Source organism: Lonchura striata, chromosome 36 (assembly GCF_050655825.1).
Source record: "Lonchura striata isolate lonStrDom1 chromosome 36, ASM5065582v1, whole genome shotgun sequence".
NCBI lineage: Eukaryota > Metazoa > Chordata > Aves > Passeriformes > Estrildidae > Lonchura > Lonchura striata.
In genome coordinates, this window is record NC_140738.1 from 4846674 (window position 1) to 4864587 (window position 17914).

The 17914-nt window shown below is 53.0% G+C and overlaps 2 protein-coding genes across 2 annotated transcripts in view; both read right to left on the minus strand.

The window, feature by feature from the left end:
- LOC144248803 (uncharacterized) overlaps positions 1–17914 on the minus strand; it is a 1234558-nt gene that overhangs the window by 531950 nt on the left and 684694 nt on the right.
- Positions 6105–7527, minus strand: LOC144246551 (olfactory receptor 14J1-like). The gene has a single exon (XM_085565582.1). It carries the CDS (start codon positions 7455–7457, stop codon positions 6525–6527), a length of 933 nt encoding a protein of 310 aa, XP_085421708.1. The 5' UTR covers positions 7458–7527; the 3' UTR covers positions 6105–6524.

A 17914-nucleotide genomic window follows, 5' to 3' on the forward strand; every position in this document is an offset into this window, starting at 1 on the left:
GAACAGAACTGTGCTTCTCCTGCAGGTGCCAATGGCCATATTGGTATTTCACCTCCAATGTTGACTGTTGTGACAGACTGGAGGAGATTGTTGGCTGGAAACATTTCATGTGTGGGGGAGGAAGAGGCAGGTTCAGCCTTGCCCTGCCCTGGCACCCCAGCCCTGCCCTGCCCTGGAACCTCAATCCCCCCAGAGCCTCTATCCCAGCCCAGCAGTGTCTGCCAGTCCCTGGCACAGCACAGGCAATGCTGCACAGCCACCTCTGGAGCCCCAGCCCAGCTCCTGAGTGACCAAATGACCCCAAGTCCCACCTGGGGAAGGGCCCAGGAAGACCAAGGGGTATTTAAGGCTGACTGCAAGGCAAGCACACATCTTGACCCTACCTCCTCTTGGAATTTCCATCTGAACATTGCTGGAATCCAGGAGCTGGTAGCTGAGTGTGTGCTTCTCTGGATCTTATTTTTCTCTTTTTCTGTATCTACTTCTTCTATTTCTGTACTCTTGCAAATATTGATTAACTTTAAATTGAACAGGCTTAGATTTTGTGCAGTTGAATGGGCCAAGTTAATGCTTTGAGAAGTTATTTTGGTTGTTTGAATGCCATATTAAAATGTTTGCCAAAGTTTCACTGATTTTTCTAAATTTCCCAGAAAAGGCTGTTTTGTTGTTTAGAGCTCCTGAGAAACTCTTGATAGTATTGCTCCAGTGCATCCAACTCAGAGGACACAAATTATTATCATTCCTTTCAAATGTCTCCTTGAGAGAGTTTTTTAATGGATGGGGGTCAGGGCTTGTGTGTCCTGCTTGGCACAGCCCAGGCAGGGCTTTCACAGCCCCATCCCACACTCCATGTCCCAGCTGGAGCCGCTGGTGCCTCTGAGTTCTGCTGCCCCAGCCCCAGGGACGCTCTCCTTGTCTGCCCACTCCCCCAGGGTCTCTGGGCAGGGATGGCCTCAGTGGGGGCTGCTGACATCCTCAGCAACTTGGAGGCTGCTGCTGAATTTTACTGCTCCAGAGGCTTCTTCAGCCTTCAGCTCTTCAGTTCAGGAATTCAGTGCCCCAGGGCTCATTAACATTCAGAACACCTTAACAAGCCAAGCCTCTGGAAATAATTTGATTTAAGCTTTCAAATCCTTTGTGGTTGGTTAGGCGGATTCCATTAGTTTAGTTGAAATGAATGAATTTTATTTACACAGGGAGAGAGAAACCATTTTTTAGGTCCCGTTTTGATTTTTTAGTTAATACATTGATATGTGCAATCTCCAATTGACACTGAATCCAAGTACCTCCTCCTGCAGTTTGAATAGATATGAAAATCAAGACCCTTTATGGCTGACAATCCATCAGACTCTGTCCCTACCCCCACCCCACCATTTCCCCCATCCCAGCCCTGGCACTCAGAGCAGCCTTGTGCAAATCTGAGCTCCCTCCAGCCCAGGCTGCACCTGCAGGTTTCAGTTCCTTGGCTCCAACTCCCACCAGCTTTCCTTGGAGAGGGAGCTGCCCCAGACACAGAGGGATGTTCATTTATTGCCAGCCAACAAAGCCTGGGGAAGGCACAGCTCCATCAAATGCAAAGTCATTCCTCTGCTGACTATTAAATCCACTTTGCACAGCAGAGAGTCTCAGAGCAATGGAAAACACCTTCTGTGCCCAGCACAGATCCCAAGGTCCCCCCAAACACTCCCGGCCCCGATTATGCCCAGATTTGCTCTTTGCACACACGAGTCACAGGCTGAACACAGGAGCTTTCCTGCCCAGAGGGAGGAAAAGAGGGAAAGTGGATGAAGAGCTCTCCTGTGCAGAGCCAAAGTCAAAGTGCCCCTGCAGTGAGAACCACAACTCATCAAAGAGGCGAGCTGGAAGCACCTGAAGGAAGAGGGAGAGGAAATAATAGATTGAATATTGGTGACACTAGTCAACAGGAAGATTAATATTTCTTCTGCCACTTGCAGGAAATTTCTTTTTCTGGTGGGAAAACTTTGCCATTTCTTAAAAATACTCAAATGACCCAGATAATAAAGATGTCCTTGAATATTATGAAACTTATAGGTATTGATACCTGTGTCCCTTTCCAGGCAGACATCAGCTGTGTGCCCATGAACAGGCAGTGCCACTTGCACCCTGAGGTGCTGAGATGGGATTGGATCTCTCAGAGAGGAGCTGAGGGAGAGCAGAGCACCTTGCAAGCTGCAGGTCCCTGCCAGCCCCGCAGGGCTCCTGTGCCATCAACATCTGCTCTGCTCCAGTCTGGAACAAGGCCCAGCACGGTGCCGGGACCATCAGAGAGCTGAGGTGTGTGCTGGAATTCCATGCCCTCCCCATGGCACAGCAGCCCTGCATTTCCCTGCTCCAGCCTTGGTCTCCAGCACAGCCATGGAGGCTCTTTGGGCTCCTGAGTGTTCCTGCAGCCCCAAGGGCAGCTGAGCTCTGCCTTGGGCACAGGCAGCCCTGGCCAGCGCAGGCCATGCTCAGCAATTCCTTGTCTGTGCCCGGCCTTGCTGCCAGCCCCGGCAGCGGCTGCGTGGCCCCTCTGTGGCCCTGTGCTGGCCCAGCCATGGTGCCACAGCCCCTGTGCAGCCCAGCCCAGGACAGGAGCATTGCGGCTGGGAACGGCCCCTGTGCCGTGGGGCCCTGGGCAGCCTTGGGGCTCTGTGCCCCATGGCCTTCCTGCTGGGCAGCCTCTGCCAGCTCCTGCCGAGCCCGTGGCACCTGTGGGGCTGCACAGACAGCCCTGCCCGGGCTCTGCCGGCCTCGGGGCCAGCAGAGAGGAGGCCAGGGCTGGCCATGGCCGGGAACAGGCCCTGAGCCCCGCAGGAGGATGGAGCTGGGCCACAGCCAAACTCAGCCCAGGGCAGAGCTGGGCTCAGCAGCCAGGGCTGCCCAGGGCTGGCACAGACACAGGCTGGCGCTGACAAATGTCCTGGGCCCCTCCCTGCTCTGTCCGTACCCCAAGGGCACAGAGCAGCCTCCTCTCTCGGGCTCTTGCCTGTTTTCAATGCCTGCCCAGGCGCTGGCCCTGCCCCACAAGGCCTGGGCTGAGTCCTGCCCCTGCCCGCTCAGCCAGGCTGAGATGGACACTGATGGTTCCTGTGCCAGGCTCTCCCAGCCCAGCCCAGCTCCCTGCCAGCTCTGACAGCTGCCCTGAGCTCTGGGCAGCACCAAGGGCCTCTCCCCAGCACAGCCCAGCCGGCTCTGGCCCCACAGCTCTGCTCAGCCCAGGCTGCTCTGGGCACTGCCCCACGGCCTCAGCCCCTGCCAAGGGCACAGCAGCAGCTGCAGCTCAGCCAGGACTCAGCCCCACCATGGGGGAAGGGGCTTGGCCAAGGCCAAAGGAGCTCCCTGCCTGCCCTGCTCCCCTCTGCCTGAGGTGCTGAGAGCTCTGCAGCCCCTGCTGCCATCCCATCTGCCCAGGCCAGCACAAGAGCCCCGGCCCTGGGGCCCTCCAGAGCTGCTCCTGCTCCAGGCCCAGGGCCCATCCCAGAGCTGGGGCAGCCACAGAGCTGTGCCCATTTCTGCTCATTGCTGCTCTGATGGGGATGCATCCTCAGCCAGTTGGAGGTTGCTGATGAATTTTACTGCTCCAGAGGGCTCTTCTATCTCGAGCTCTTCAGTTCAGGAATTCAGTGGGAAGAGCCCATAAAACATTTGTTCAAAATGCCCAAACAAGAAAAACCTCTGGGATTAATTGGAGTTTTCAGTTATTCTGTGGTTAATTGAACAGATTTCAGAAGTTTATTCAAAGTGAATATAGTATATTGAAAACAATGCAGAGAGAATTGTTTTGCCCTGTTAAGTTTTCTTTTCCTGTTTATTGATTGATATCAGCAATGTCCAATTAATATTGATCCCCAGCACCTTCTAATGCAGTCTAAAAATATATGAGAATCAAGACCCTTCATGGCTGACAATCAATAACACTTTGTCCCCACTCCCTCCCCACCATGCTCCTCATCAAATCCCTTGGATCCTATGGATCAGGAATGGTGTGGCCAGGAGGAGCAGGGTACTGATTCTTCCCCTGTGCCACCCACTGTTTGGGCAGCACCTCGAGTGCTGTGTCCAGCTCTGGGCCCCCAATTTAGGAAGGACATGGAGGGCCTGGAGTTTGTCCATAGAAGAGCAACAAGGCTGATGAGGGGTCTGGAGCACAAGTCTTCTGAGGAGTGGCCAAGAGAGGTGGGGTTGTTGATCCTGATGACACTACAGGGCCCAAGGATCCAAGCAACTTTGTGACACCAAGGGGTCCCATGGAACCAAAGGGGCATTGGGACACTGGGAGGCCTCATGGAATCATGGAGACCATTGGGACACTCTGGGGACTCAGGGAACCCTGGTGACACCAAGTTGGCTGGGAGTGTGGATCTGCTGGAGGGTAGGAGGGCTCTGCACAGGGCCCTGGCCAGGCTGGATCCAGGCCCCAAATCCAACAAGGTGAGGTTTAACAAGTCCAAGTGCCGGGTCCTGCACTTTGGCCACAACAACCCCTGCAGTGCTACAGGCTGGGGACAGAGGGGCTGGACAGCAGCCAGGCAGAAAGGGACCTGCAGGGACTGATGGACAGCAGGCTGGACATGAGCCAGCTGTGTGCCCAGGTGGCCAAGAAGGGCAATGGCTCCTGGCCTGGATCAGGAATGGTGTGGCCAGCAGGAGCAGGGCAGTGATTCTTCCCCTGTGCTGGGCACTGGTTGGGCAGCACCTCGAGTGCTGTGTCCAGTTCTGAGCCCCCCAATTTAGGAAGGACATGGAGGGGCTGGACCATGTCCGGAGAAGGAGAACAAGGCTGGTGAGGGGTCTGGAGCACAAGTCCTGTGAGGAGCGGCTGAGGGAGCTGGGGTTGTTTATCCTGGAGAAATAGAGGCTCAGGGGAGACAAGGCAGTGTGAGGGCACAGGTTGGACTTGATGATCTCCAAGGTCTTTTCCAAACTTGCTGATTCTGGGATTCTCTGAAACCACCCTTGGAGCAGTTGCAGGAGGAGCCCTGGGCCTCCTCTTCAGAAGCTCCAGCAGCCCAGGTCCCTCAGCTTCTCCTCACAGCCCCAAAGCCCATCCTGTCAGTCCTGCAGATCCTCTGCAGCTCCTCCTCACTGCCCAGAACAGAGAGCCCCACAGCCAGACACAGCAGCCCAGATGTGCCCCCCTGGCCTGGGGTGCCTCTGGCAAGGGAGCAGCACCAGGCACTGCAGGAGCCTGCAGACAATTCCTGCAGCACTTGTGGGATGATCCTGCTTCCCAAGGGAAGTTCCCATGGTGCCAAGTCAGGAACTGCAATGGGGAGTGGGGCCAGAGAGGAAAGGGCAAACAGGGATGGGCTGTGTGCAGGGGAGGGAACAGGGGTGGACAACAGGAAGAAATTTGTAGAAGGAAGAGTAAAGAAAGCAAAGGGGAAACTAAGGAAATGCTCAGGGCAGTTTGGGGGTGGCTACCAGGCAGCCCTGGCTCTGAGCAGCAGCGTCTGCAGTGGGACAGGAAACTCCCAGCTGATGGGAACAAACTTTCTGGCTGACTGCAGAGGCCAGGACAAAGCTGAGTGGTTTCCCTGGTGTCCCCCAGCCCTTCCTGGCCCCAGGGGCTGATGGCATTTGTGCTGCTTCAGGTTCATGTCCCCACAGCACCAGCCTGGGGGTGCTCCTGCCTGCTGTGTGCAATGCAAACAGGGGCTGCTGAGCCAGTGCTGCCGTGTCTGTGCCTGCAAGGATGCGGCACCTCTGTGAGCTGGGGGAGAGGCCAGGGCTGCAGAGGGGGGATGTTGTTGGCAGCTCCATGAGGATGCCCTGGGATGCTGCCCTGGGCTGTGCAGTGCACTGGGGATGGATCAGCCCCTGCTCTGCTGCTCCTTCCCGTCTCCCCCAGGCCCTTGCAGAGCACCAGCCATGCTGTTTGCCCCCAGCCTGCCCACGGCCAGCCTGGGGCTGCTCACGGGGGTTTTCTGTGCTGAGCATTGGCCTGGCCGTGTTCTTGAGAGAGCCTGGGCAAGGAGCCTGGAGCCCCCAGGCCCTGGCCTGAGGCGTCAGCGCTGCCCCAGCAGTGCCCATGGCCTGTCCCTGCTGCAGCCCCGGCACTGCCACCCCCAGGACTGTGCCCGGCCCCGAGAGCACTCAGGCCCTGCAGCAACACCAGGGCCACCAGGGCAGCGGGGCAGGGCCACGGGAGCAGCACTGGCAGCACCAAGTGCTGCTGCTCCTGGGCACAGCTGCTGTGCCAGCACTGATCTGCCCCAGCTCTGCACACAGACATTGCTGCTGCAGCTCCAGAGAAGGCAACAAAAGGGCATCTCTGCAGAAAACTGTGCTGGGAGATCCTTTAGTTCCTTGAAAGCCACTGAGAGCACAATCCCTCTTTGAACACAGTCTGTGGGCACAGGGAAGGTGTAGAGAAACAAAATGAGAAATGGCACAAGGAATGACATTTCGTCGTGGACAACATTAAAATGTAAAACAAAGAAAAAGAACCTCCAAATGAAACCACAACAAGTATCAAAATGACTTTTATTAAAAGTTATTTGCAGAAATTGGCCAGCAGTTTAATGTTTCTGAAAGCATCCAGTCATCAGTCTCCTCACTTCAGCCTTGAGCTCCTGGTTCCTCAGGCTGTAGATGAGGGGGTTCAGGGCTGGAGGCACCACTGAGTACAGAACTGACAGGGACAGATCCAGGGATGGGGAGGAGATGGAAGGGGGCTTCAGGTAGGTAACTGTGCCAGTGCTGATGAACAGAGAGACCACGGCCAGGTGAGGGAGGCAGGTGGAAAAGGCTTTGTGCCGTCCCTGCTCAGAGGGGATCCTCAGCACAGCCCTGAAGATCTGCACATAGGAGAAAACAATGAACACAAAACAACCAAATAGTAAAGAAATGGAAAACACAATGAACCCAAATTCCTTTAGGTATGATTGTGAGCAGGAGAACTTGAGGATCTGTGGAATTTCACAAAAGAACTGGCCCAGGGCATTGCCATGGCACAGGGGCAGGGAAAATGTATTGGCTGTGTGCAGCAGAGCATTGAGAAAGGCACTGGCCCAGGCAGCTGCTGCCATGTGGGCACAAGCTCTGCTGCCCAGGAGGGTCCCATAGTGCAGGGGTTTGCAGATGGACACGTAGCGGTCGTAGCACATGATGGTCAGGAGGCAAAACTCCGATACAATGAAGAAGAGAAAGAAAAAGAGCTGTGCAGCACATCCTGAGTAGGAGATGTTCCTGGTGTCCCAGAGGGAATTGTGCATGGCTTTGGGGACAGTGGTGCAGATGGAGCCCAGGTCGCCGAGGGCCAGGTTGAGCAGGAAGAAGAACATGGGCGTGTGCAGGTGGTGGCCGCAGGCTACGGCGCTGATGATGAGGCCGTTGCCCAGGAGGGCAGCCAGGGAGATGCCCAGGAAGAGGCAGAAGTGCAGGAGCTGCAGCTGCCGCGTGTCTGCCAGTGCCAGCAGGAGGAAGTGGCTGATGGAGCTGCTGTTGGACATTTGCTGTGGCTGCACATGGGCACCTGTTCATGGAGAAAGGACAGGGACAAGTCAGGAGAGGCTGCTTGGAGCCAAACCTGGGCCATTCCCTGCAGCCTGTCCTGCTGGGACTCACCCACCCTTGTTCCTGCTCTGGGAAAACCTTCACCCACGTCCCTGCCTGAGCTCCAGTTGTGCTGGCTGAGTGTGCCAGGAGCAGCCAGGCCTGTGTGTGGGGGCTCTCGAGGAGCCATCCCTGCCCTGCTGCCCTGGGTTTGTGGCCCTGTGGCAGAGGGACAAGGCTGGATATTCAGGATTTGTCACAGGAATCACTCCTAATGCAGAAAGGCTTGGTACAATCTGCATGCTCACTTCTAGGGGAAAAAGACGGCAGGAGTTTGTTTTAGGAATTGTTTTCCTACCCATAGATCATTCCTTTCTCTCTGAGGTCAGAAATCCCCAGCATTCCTGCTGCACTCAGAGTTTGCCACTGAGAGATGAGAGAGGCAAAGCATTCCCCGTGGCTGAGGGAAGGTGAGGATCTGGATGGGCTTGTTCCCCCAGCACTGCTGTGCTCAGCCCCCTCTGCTTCCCTGAGCATCTCCCTGGGCCTGGACATCCCCTCCTGAGAGGTGCCTTGTCCCTGCCAGCGCTCACTGAGCCCATCCCACCCTGTGTGCCCTCGACCCAGCCCTACAGAAACCTGCCTGTGTGCAGGGCCCTGGCTGGGGCAGGCTCTGTGTGCAGCTGGGCAAGGGCAACACAGGAGAGCCCTGCTGGGCCCTGCAGAGGTGATGCTGCTGCTGCCCAGGGCTGAGGAGTGGCTGAAGGCCCTTTGGGAGGCTCCCAGCAGAGACACTGACCACCCAAAGTCACAGTTCTGGAGTCTCTGTCCAAACATTCATTGGTGATCCTGTGTTTCCCTTTCAACTCAGAATGTTTTGTCATTTGGGATTAAAATATCTGTTCAGCTTCTCTCAACCCCCTGTTGTCTATAATTAAAGGAGAAAAAAGCCCTTGCAACAGTGTTAGAACAGTAAAGTAAAAACCAGACCTTTATTGGAAGCTTCCAGGTGTCCCAGTGGGGATGAGGCACAACCGGCCCCTGATTTCAACAATTCATTGAGGTTGATTAAGTAGGATAGTTTACAAGGACATTCAAAAGAATATTCACTTGTCCCAGTTACACACCCCTGGCTCAACCCATTGGAGTAGGTCCAAGGACATTTTCCCCCCAGGTTTCGTTATCACTGCTGGCATACAAAAACCAAAATGTTCTTCTTGTAGGTCCTCATCCTGTTGAAAAGACTATATAATATTCAAAAATGCATTTATACAGTCAGGTTATTTTTCTAAATTCTAAGAAAAACCATAAGGAAATGTACTAGAGTTAATTAAATATTATAGATATAGAGATATATAATAAAACTTTAATATTGTTCAGTAAGAGTTTAAGAGAGGTAATCAAGAGTTTAATAGCAATAATGAAGGATTATAGTTTTCTAAGTATATAAGTATAATCCTAGGCTTACTTTCTTTGGGAAGTGTCCTCCGGAGCTGTGCCCAGGCTGGTCTGGAGCTGGGAGCAGCCCTGCCCCAGCCAGCCCCTCTCAGCAGCACCACCTGCCCTGCTCAGGGTGGCTCCTTCCCCCCACAGCTCCTGGCCAGCGCTGGGAGCAGCTCCAGGGCCGGCTGAGAGCTGTCCCTGGCAGGCAGCAGAGTCCCTGGCCCAGCACAGCGCCCTGGGCTGCAGGACCCTGCTCTGCAGGACAGCCCTGGGCACCCCTGGCTGCTCTGCACAGGAGATGAGCAGAGAATGCACTCACAGGGTCTGTGGGCATTGGCATGTTCCAGCTTTAGGAGATCTCTCCAGGAGCTGCAGCTGCATTGTCCTGCAGCCAGAGGTTCCTGTGCCAAGGGCTGGCAGTGATTCTGCCCCAGGCACTTCTCAGCCCCTTCCCAGCCCTGACTGATTGAAGCTCTCTGTGCCTCTGTGCTGTGCCCGGGCTGGCTGCAGGCAGTGCCCCAGCCCTGCTGGGCTGGCAGAAGAGCTGCTCAGCAAGAGAAATGTGCTTTTGAAGCTCTGCTTGGTTACCAGGATCACCCTCTGTGCCAGGAGCCCGGCCCAGCTCAGCAGCACAGACACAGCACAAGGACTTTAATGACCCTCTGGGGCTTTGTGCTCAGCCCTGAACATCAGGCCCTGAGAGGGAGCTGCAGAAACCTCTGCAGAACTCCAATTCAGAATCCAACTCCAAAGTTTCTTGGACTTTTAATGGGTCCCACTGAGGGACATGACTGAGAAAGTGTCCCCAGGCCCCAGGCAGAGCAGAGAACTGGAGGCACTGATGCCAGGTGGGGACAAAGAGAAGCCAAGTCTTGGTGCCCTGGGGCACAGCAGGGTCTGTGCCACCAAGGGCTGTGAGGAGACACCTTGTCCTGAGGCCCTGGGGCCTCCTGGCACAGCCCCAGCCAGGCTGGGCACTGTCAGCCCCTGGTCCTGCCTTCAGCATCCCCCCCTAGCCCACATCCCAGTGGCCTCAAGGATCTGCTGGAAGGAGTCCCTAGGGAGCCTTGGTCAGGAATGGCTCTGGGGGCTCCTTCATGCTCCCAGGGACTGCAGGTTTTTCAAAGGACTTTGGGTTTGGCTTTTGCCTTGGAGTCTCTGAGAGCTTTCTGAAATTTTGGTCTCCAGTATTCTGCATTAATTATTCTCTGGAGAGGCTTTGTCAGGAACAACACTCAGTGGGGCCCATTACTGTTTCAAGGTACTTCAGTTCTTTTAAAGTACTTGGTGTTTCCTTTTTGCTACAGATTCTGTGAGAGGTTTGTGCAATCGTGGCCCCAATTATCTGCTTTAACCTGTCTGTTGAGAGCTTTGTATTGACACTCACTGGGGCTCATTAATACTTGGAGATTCTTAACTTTTGCAAGGTACTTTGGATTCTCATTTCCTCACTGAGAGGTTTTTGTGCCATTTTGAGTCTCTGAGAGGTTTTTGTGCCATCCTGACCTCCAGTTCTCTCTTCCAAGGACTCCATGAGTAGCCTGTGTTGGGGATGGACCTCAGTGGGTCCCATTAATGTTTTGAGACACTTTGGGTGCTTCCTCTTGCTCTGACTCCTGTAAAGGTTTGTGTAATCTCCTCTCAGGCCCTGAGGTTCCAGGGCTCAGCTCCAAATGCACCACGGGGCTCATTAGGATCAAGCAAGTCCTGAAAAACCATGGCTCTGCCTCAAATTCCATCTTGTATGGGGCAGTACATCAGGAAGTTTCTGTAGTGATTTTGGTTCACCAACTTGAGATTTCTTGGCCAATGCATCAATTAGTGTGGTGGGTTCAGTGTTGGCTAATTACCAGTGCACTCACTAGAATATACTTACTCATTTCCTGCTGTGAGATAGGATTAGGAGTAAGGCAAAGTGGGCTCAAACTTTAAAAGGGTATAAAGAAAAGTTTATTAACAATAACTAAATGAAAGAGTAATAAGAATCAGAACAAAACTTTCAGAGCACTTTTCCTCTCCCTACAATCTTTTCTTTCTTGACAATGTAAGGAGACAAAACCTAAAATTTTCAGTCACTTTCCCACCTCTAGAATAGTCCTTCTTTAGTTCACATAGAGAGAGGAGTCTCTCTTTATTGCTATGTAGTCTTCTCCACAAGAAAACAATTCTCTTGCGGCTCTCCATTTCCACAAATATCAGCCACTCAGAAAAAGTGAAATAGTGAAATCCCTCCCATTTTCTCATAGCCTTTCTCAAAGCTGTGTTTATGGCCCATGCCAACTTATGGGGTATTAGTTTCAGGATGAGCTGTTTAAGGCAAAGGGTCTCTTCATCTCTTTCTCAAATCATCTTCATCTCTGGGAACAGAGGTCTTCTTCTCTCCCTGAGGGCACAGGGTCTCATCCCTCTGCTCTCTTTGTCTGCTTAAACTTCTCATGGGATCACATCTACTTCAACATTTGCTTACTTTAGCTGAAATAAGTAATCTCCCAATTCTTTTCAATGCCTTACAGGGAAAAAAAGAGTCTGATGTATCAATGACATCTTTCTCCATAGCTTTAGCAGAGGATTTCAACCCCAGGATCAAGACATCTCCTCATCCCTCCTATCTGGGACTCAACTTGCTCTTCCCTGCCCTCGGTGTGTTCATGTTGCTCCTCTGTGTGCCTGCCCTGTGTCCTTTTCTCTCACTGGAGGGAGGATGGCAGCACTGGCAGAGTCAATATCTTCCCGGGGCTGCAGATGGTTACACGACCCTGGCCAGGCTCGGTGGCCAATTCTAATTTTGGCCATGGTCCCTGAACATGAAGACCAGTTCTTTTCCATCAGAATGATGGAACAGAGCTCCACTGTTTTAGAGGCATAGGAGAAGTGACCACCAGGAATCAAGGCCAGCCAGAGCTGCCAGATTCTGTTCTGAGAGATACCCTTGAATACAGGAAATTTTTTAGGCAGAGTGTCAGTTTTGGCAATGGGCATCTGAAAAGACAGACAGTTCTTTTCCATACAAAGGAAAGCACAGAGCCCCAGTGCTCCAGGAGCTGATGAGAGGCAGCACTTGACATTCCAAAAAGCAGCCAGACCTGTCAGGTGGCCCCTGGGAGGCCAAGCCAGCCAGACCTGGTCCATGTTCCCTCGCTTCCATGGGGCCCCACAGTGTCCCAATGGTCCCTTGCTTCCAGGAGGCCCTGAGGTGTCACAATGCCCCCTTGGTGACACCAGGCCCTGAAGGGTCGGAAAGGTCTCCACGGTTCCACAAGGCCCCACAGAATCATAATGGTCTCTGGGTCCATGAAGCCCCGCGGTGTCACCATGGCCCCTTGGTTCCATGGTCTCCAGTGGTGCCACAATGATCCCCTTGGTTCCATGAGGTGCCCACAGTGTCACAGTGATCTCCATGAGAAGGAAAGAACCGAGCCCCAGGGTGGCAGGGGCAGCCACCAGAGGCCAAGGCCAACCAGGCTTGACGGTACTGACAGATTTTGGCTGAGAGCAACCCTTGGATATAGAGAATTTGGGAGGCGGAACCCCAGTTTTCGCCATTCCTTCATAGATAAAAAGGACAGTTCTTTTCAATAGCACAGAGCCCCAGTGTTTCAATGACAGAAGAAAAAAGAGATGGATCCTGGGAGGCTCAACCAAACAGACCCATTCTTCCTGGCAGCTTTTGTCATGGAGGAGTCCTTGGATATGTGGAATTTATGAGGTGGAATCTCCTTTTTGACCACGGACACCTTGAGAAGAAGGACAACTCTTTTCATTGGAAGGAAAGCACCAAGCCCCAGTGTTTCTAAAGCAGATGATAGGTGGCTCCCAAGAGGCCAAGGGCAGCCAGACCTGTCTGTCCTGGCAGCTTTCACTTGGGAGCAATCCTTGGATGTACAGAGTTTTGGAGGAGGAATCCCAATTTTGGCCATGGCCCATGGAGGAGAAGGAGAGTTCTCTCCCATTGGAAGGAGAGCCCAGAGCCCCAGGGCTTCAGGGCAGGTGAGAAGCAGCCCTCGACATGCCAAAGTGGTCAGGTGGTCCCCAGGAGGCCCAGACAGACAGACCTGGTCCGTGCTCCCTTGGTTTGGTGGTGATGCCTTGAGAGGCTGCCTAGAACAGAGCTAGGCAGTGTTAAAGGAATAAAGCAGGTATTTATTAAAAGGCCTTCAAGGGATGCACCTTGGGCAGTACAAGAGCCTGGCCCTGGCTCCATCCTAGATGGAGTCCAGGTCACGAGTTTTCACTGGGACAAACAGGGGGATTTGGTCTGGCAGGATGTGTAAAACAATCTCCTGTAATATCTACTTGTTCTTACACAGAGCACTTGGCTGCAGGGACACAGTCCCATCGTTCCTGCCCAGGTTTCAGGATTCAAACAGTGCTGTCCTTCCCAGGAGCTGTTCTTCATCTGCCTCGGGAGGCCTTTTGGCCTCTGGACCCACACTCTGGCTCCATTATTAACACTGCTGGATCCAAAGCCTTTATCTCCACCAACAGCAGTGATTTGAGGTGGATCTACTTTTTTCCCAATTGTTTTAAACACTGACAACATCAATAATTGTGCTACCCTGTCATGGGGTTGAATAATCCAATCTTGTTCACTATCCTTTAACCAAATTACTTCATTTTCCCCTTGATAATCTGCATCAGTTCCTCCTCCCATGACATGAGCACTTTGCAAGGCCAAGCTCCAGTGAGCAGTTACCAAACCAAAGTGTCCTGGAGGAATCTGGATTCCTGTTCCTGCATTGTTAACTCTCATTTGCTTCTGAATTATCCAGACTAATTCCAGTGGATGAAGGTCCAGCCCTGCAGCCTCTGGGCTGGCCCTGCCAGGGCCATCACACCCAGAACAATTTCCCAGGCAGTCCCAGTCTCACTGCCCAGGGCTGTATTTGCACATTGGAAGCAGCCGTGCACAGCCAGGGGGTTTCCATTTCCCCAGGGTCCATTGTTAAGGGCATGGAGCACATCTGGGAGATGGGTTCTCCATGGGGACAGGTTGCCAGCTCCTCATTCTTTAACTGCTCTTTTAACAAACCCTTCTCCACCTCCTCCTCCTCTTTATCCTCTTCATCTTTCTCCTTCTTGTTCCCATCCTCGTCCTCATCCTCGTCCTCATCCTCGTCCTCGTCCTCGTCCTCGTCCTCGTCCTCGTCCTCGTCCTCATTCTCCTCCTCCTCCTCCTCCTCCTTCTCCTCCTCCTCCTCCTCCTTGTCCTCCTTGTCATCCTAGTCCTCCCCCTCCTCCTCCTCCTCCTTGTCCTGCTCATCCTTATTCTCCTCCTCATCTTCCTCCACATCCTCATTCTCATCCTCTTCCTCCTCCTATTCCTCCTTCTCCTCTTTGTCCTCCTTGTCTTCCTTGTCCTCCTCATCCTTGTCCTTTTCCTCATCTTCGTCCTCCTCCTCCTCCTCATCCTCCTCCTCCTTATCCTCCTCATCCTTATCCCCCTCCTCCTCATCGTCCTCCTCTTCATCCTCATTCTCCTCTTTCTCCTCATCCTCATCTTCCTCTTCCTCTTCCTTCTCATTCTCCTCCTTCTCCTCCTCCTCATCTTCCTCCTCGTTTTCCTCCTCGTCCTCCCCATCCTGCTCATCCTCATCCTCCCTGTCCTTCTCCTCGTGGTCCTCCTCATCCTTGTCCTCCTCCTTTTCTTTATTCTCCTCCTTGTCCTCCTCCTCCTCCTGTTCATTTTCCTTCTCCTCCTCATCCTCCTCATCCTCGTCCTCCTTGTCCTCCTCATCTTCATCCTTTTCCTCATCCTCATCCTCCTCCTCCTTGTCCTCATCCTCCTCATCCTTCTTCTCCTCCTCCTCCTTGTTCTCCTCCTCCTCCTCCTCCTCCTCATCCTCCTCATCATCCTCCTTGTCCTCATTCTCTCTCTTCTTCCTCCTATTCCTCCTCCTCATCTTCCACCTCCTCTTCATCCTCCTCTGCCTCCTCCTCCTCTTCCTTTTCCTCCTCCTCCTCGTCCTCCTTGTCCTCATCCTCGTCCTCCTCCTCTTCCTCCTCCTCCTCTGAGTGTGGTTCTCAGGATTCAATGACTCTAGGATTCCAGGAACCTGGAACTCTGGGATTCCATGGCTCTGTGACCCCATGGATGGATTCAGGACTGTCTCCAAGGCCATGAGGGAACGTTGGTGCCAGTGGGAGGGGCTGCAGTGCAGGGGCACCAACAGCTGAGAGGCGACTGCAGCTGCTGCTGCTGCTGCTGCTGTTGCTGCTGCTGCAGCTGCTGCTGCTGCTGCTGCTGCTGCTGCTGCTGCTGCTTCTTGTGGGGGTGCTGCTGGCAGGGGCAGGGCCCTGGTGTGGCTGAGCGTTGCCATCTCAGCCTGTGAGCTCCTGGGAGCTCAGGACAGAGCCAGGACTTCTCCCCAGGTTGGCACTGCACTTGACGACAGACACAGAGAATGGAAAGTGCCCATGGAGTGGTTCCGAGCAGGTCTGTGGGAAGGAGGAGGGAGGGAGGATGAATCCCCTGCCCAAGGCTGACAAGGGAAGGCTTTGGGAGGGAAAGGAAGCCTTGACCTGACACTAAGTCCTTCAAGGGCCCAATTGTCCACACTGAGCAGGATTTCATCGGGCTTTGTCTCATGACAGTGTCAGGGTCAGAAGTGGTGGGAGGAGCTGGAAAGCAGGGCCGTGTATTCCCTCCCCCCAGCCCATTTGGGAACATCTGGGCAAGGTCTCCATTGTCTGCCTTCAGGCAGCTTGGGAGGCCCTTCCTCTCCTTCTCCTGCTTGGGGGTCTGGGCTTGGTTTCTTCTGTCATCTGCAATGCTGAGCTTCTCTCTCGTCAAACCCAGCTGCTCAGGTTTGTGTCCCTGTGTCTCGCACCTTCCTCCTCTTCCTCCTCACCACGTGCTCATGGAGCCTCTTTGGGCAGCTGGACTGGAACTGGCAGCAGCAGGCGAGCCCTGAGGAGCACCTCTGGCCTCCAGCCTTTCTGCAGGGCTGGCCAGAGCCTTCCTGCCAGGGGCGAGCCTCTTTCCTGTCTCTTCCCGAGGCAATATAGTCTGGATCTTGGCTCTGTCCTCCTTTCTTTCTCTTTCAGGGAAGGATCAGCCATGGCTGAAGGAATCTTCCATAGGTACCTGGTGCTGATGGCCATTGTCAGCATCAACCAGCCCCCTGGAAAAAATGGGATTTTTCCTGAGGACGACAAAGGAATTGTCCAGAGGATGAAGGAGCAGGAGGTAACCCTTCGGCAGCACCAGCTGCACTTGGAGGAGGAAATTGCAGACCTGGAAGCCAGACAGGAGTGTCTGGCATGGCCTCTGTGGGAACTGGAGGAAAGATCCATTGTCACACATGCACGGTGGTTTGCTTGGCTGTCCCTGCCACATTCATGATCTGGAGGCAGCATAGGAATGGAGCCAGAGGGGAGCACAGAGAAGAAAAGACTGACCTGGGGCTTCTGGGGAAAGCCTGGAAAGGAGTGGCCTTCCCGACAAAGCCCTTGGGCTGCTCAGGGCCATTTGCATCTCCATGGGCAGAACTGGAGGGTATCTTCCAGCATTTGTGGATAGACTTGTTGAATTACCTCTGTTCAAACAAAGGGGAACTGAAGAGGATTCTTTCAAAGTGTGACTCCTCCCTATTCCATCAGCAATAGTCTCACAGGATTTATGGGTCAGGAACATGTACAACACATGGCAGGGAAGCTGGGCAAGCAGTGAGTGCTGTACCAGCAGGGCCAGAACGGTGCAAGAGCCAGCGCCAAACAGGCTGAGGCAGCCAGGCCAATCCCATCTTTCCAGGGCTCTGGGCTGAACACACAGCTTCAATAACATCAGGTGTGCTCCCCACAGAGCCTTCTACAGAGCTCTGGGTGAGGACTGCCAGCTTTCCTCTTTATTTTGTATCAATGTTCTGGTTTGAAAGAAAAACCAGTGAGAGACTGTAGTCAGAAATACAATGCATTGGGAAAAGAGAAAAAAAAACAAAAATATGTGCAATAATACAAAAAGAAGACCACTGACAAAGTCAGAATACAACCTAACACCCCTCTGGCCGGCATGCTGGTGCAGTCCAAATTGGAGTGGCTGCAGTCCTCTTGGATTGGCAGATGTGGTTGCTGTGTCTTCTTGGAAACCTGTGGAAAGGCTGACTCTCTGTCTAGAAATTCCCAGTTTTATCCTGCCGGGAATGCCTAGCTCCTCGCCCTGGGTGGAGCAACTCACAATGGGCTGATGTTATTCTGAGTCATGAGTTGTGTCTTTGATCACCTGTTGAACAGAACTGTCTCCTGGAGAGTGTCTCTGAGCCATGTGGCAAGACATTGATGGGCCTATTAACAGGAGTTAAGGAAAACTGCCCAGAGGCAGCTCCTACTCAGATGGTAATAAGAAACATCTTGGTGCTCCAATATTGGACAATCAGAAAAGGAAATTTTTCTCTCGTTTTTCCCATCTTACCTATGCAGATGTGTTGGGAGACCATCTCTCTGTTTGTGTAGGTGTTGAACCTGAGAAAGACAGTCTGTAGTGTCAGATGGATACCTGAGGGCTGTCACATAAGCAGTAAAGGTGAACTGTAACTGTAAATCATTATAAAGAATGTAGTATGTTCCAGTCCCTCTTAACATTAAAATTCAGTGCCACCTGTGGCTCCAGTGGCCTGTGGATTAGGCACGTGTCTTTACCAAAAATGTAATGTTTATTGTAATATTTTTCAATTGGAATTAGGTCCAAAAGCAGGAGGATCTTGGTGCGAAATTAGTATTCAGCCTAATCATTACAACTAATTATGAGTTTTATTGAATAGATGCACATGTACAAATGTGCCAGCAGTTAGACTCTTTGATGAGTAGGTTTGAGGCATTTTTTCATTTAGTCTGTAGTGTGAACTTCAGTGCCTGCAGACGTACATATTAAATTTCCCTCTTGGTCACCACTTGATGATTATCGTCACTAGAATTAAATTCTTAGTGTAGTGAGGAGGTGGGAAATAGATAAGAAAGTCTGTTGGGTTTGCATGGG

Coding starts and splice junctions, on each gene's coding strand:
- LOC144246551 (XM_085565582.1), bottom strand. CDS start 7,457: ATGTCCAACAGCAGCTCCATCAGCCACTTCCTCCTGCTGGCACTGGCA.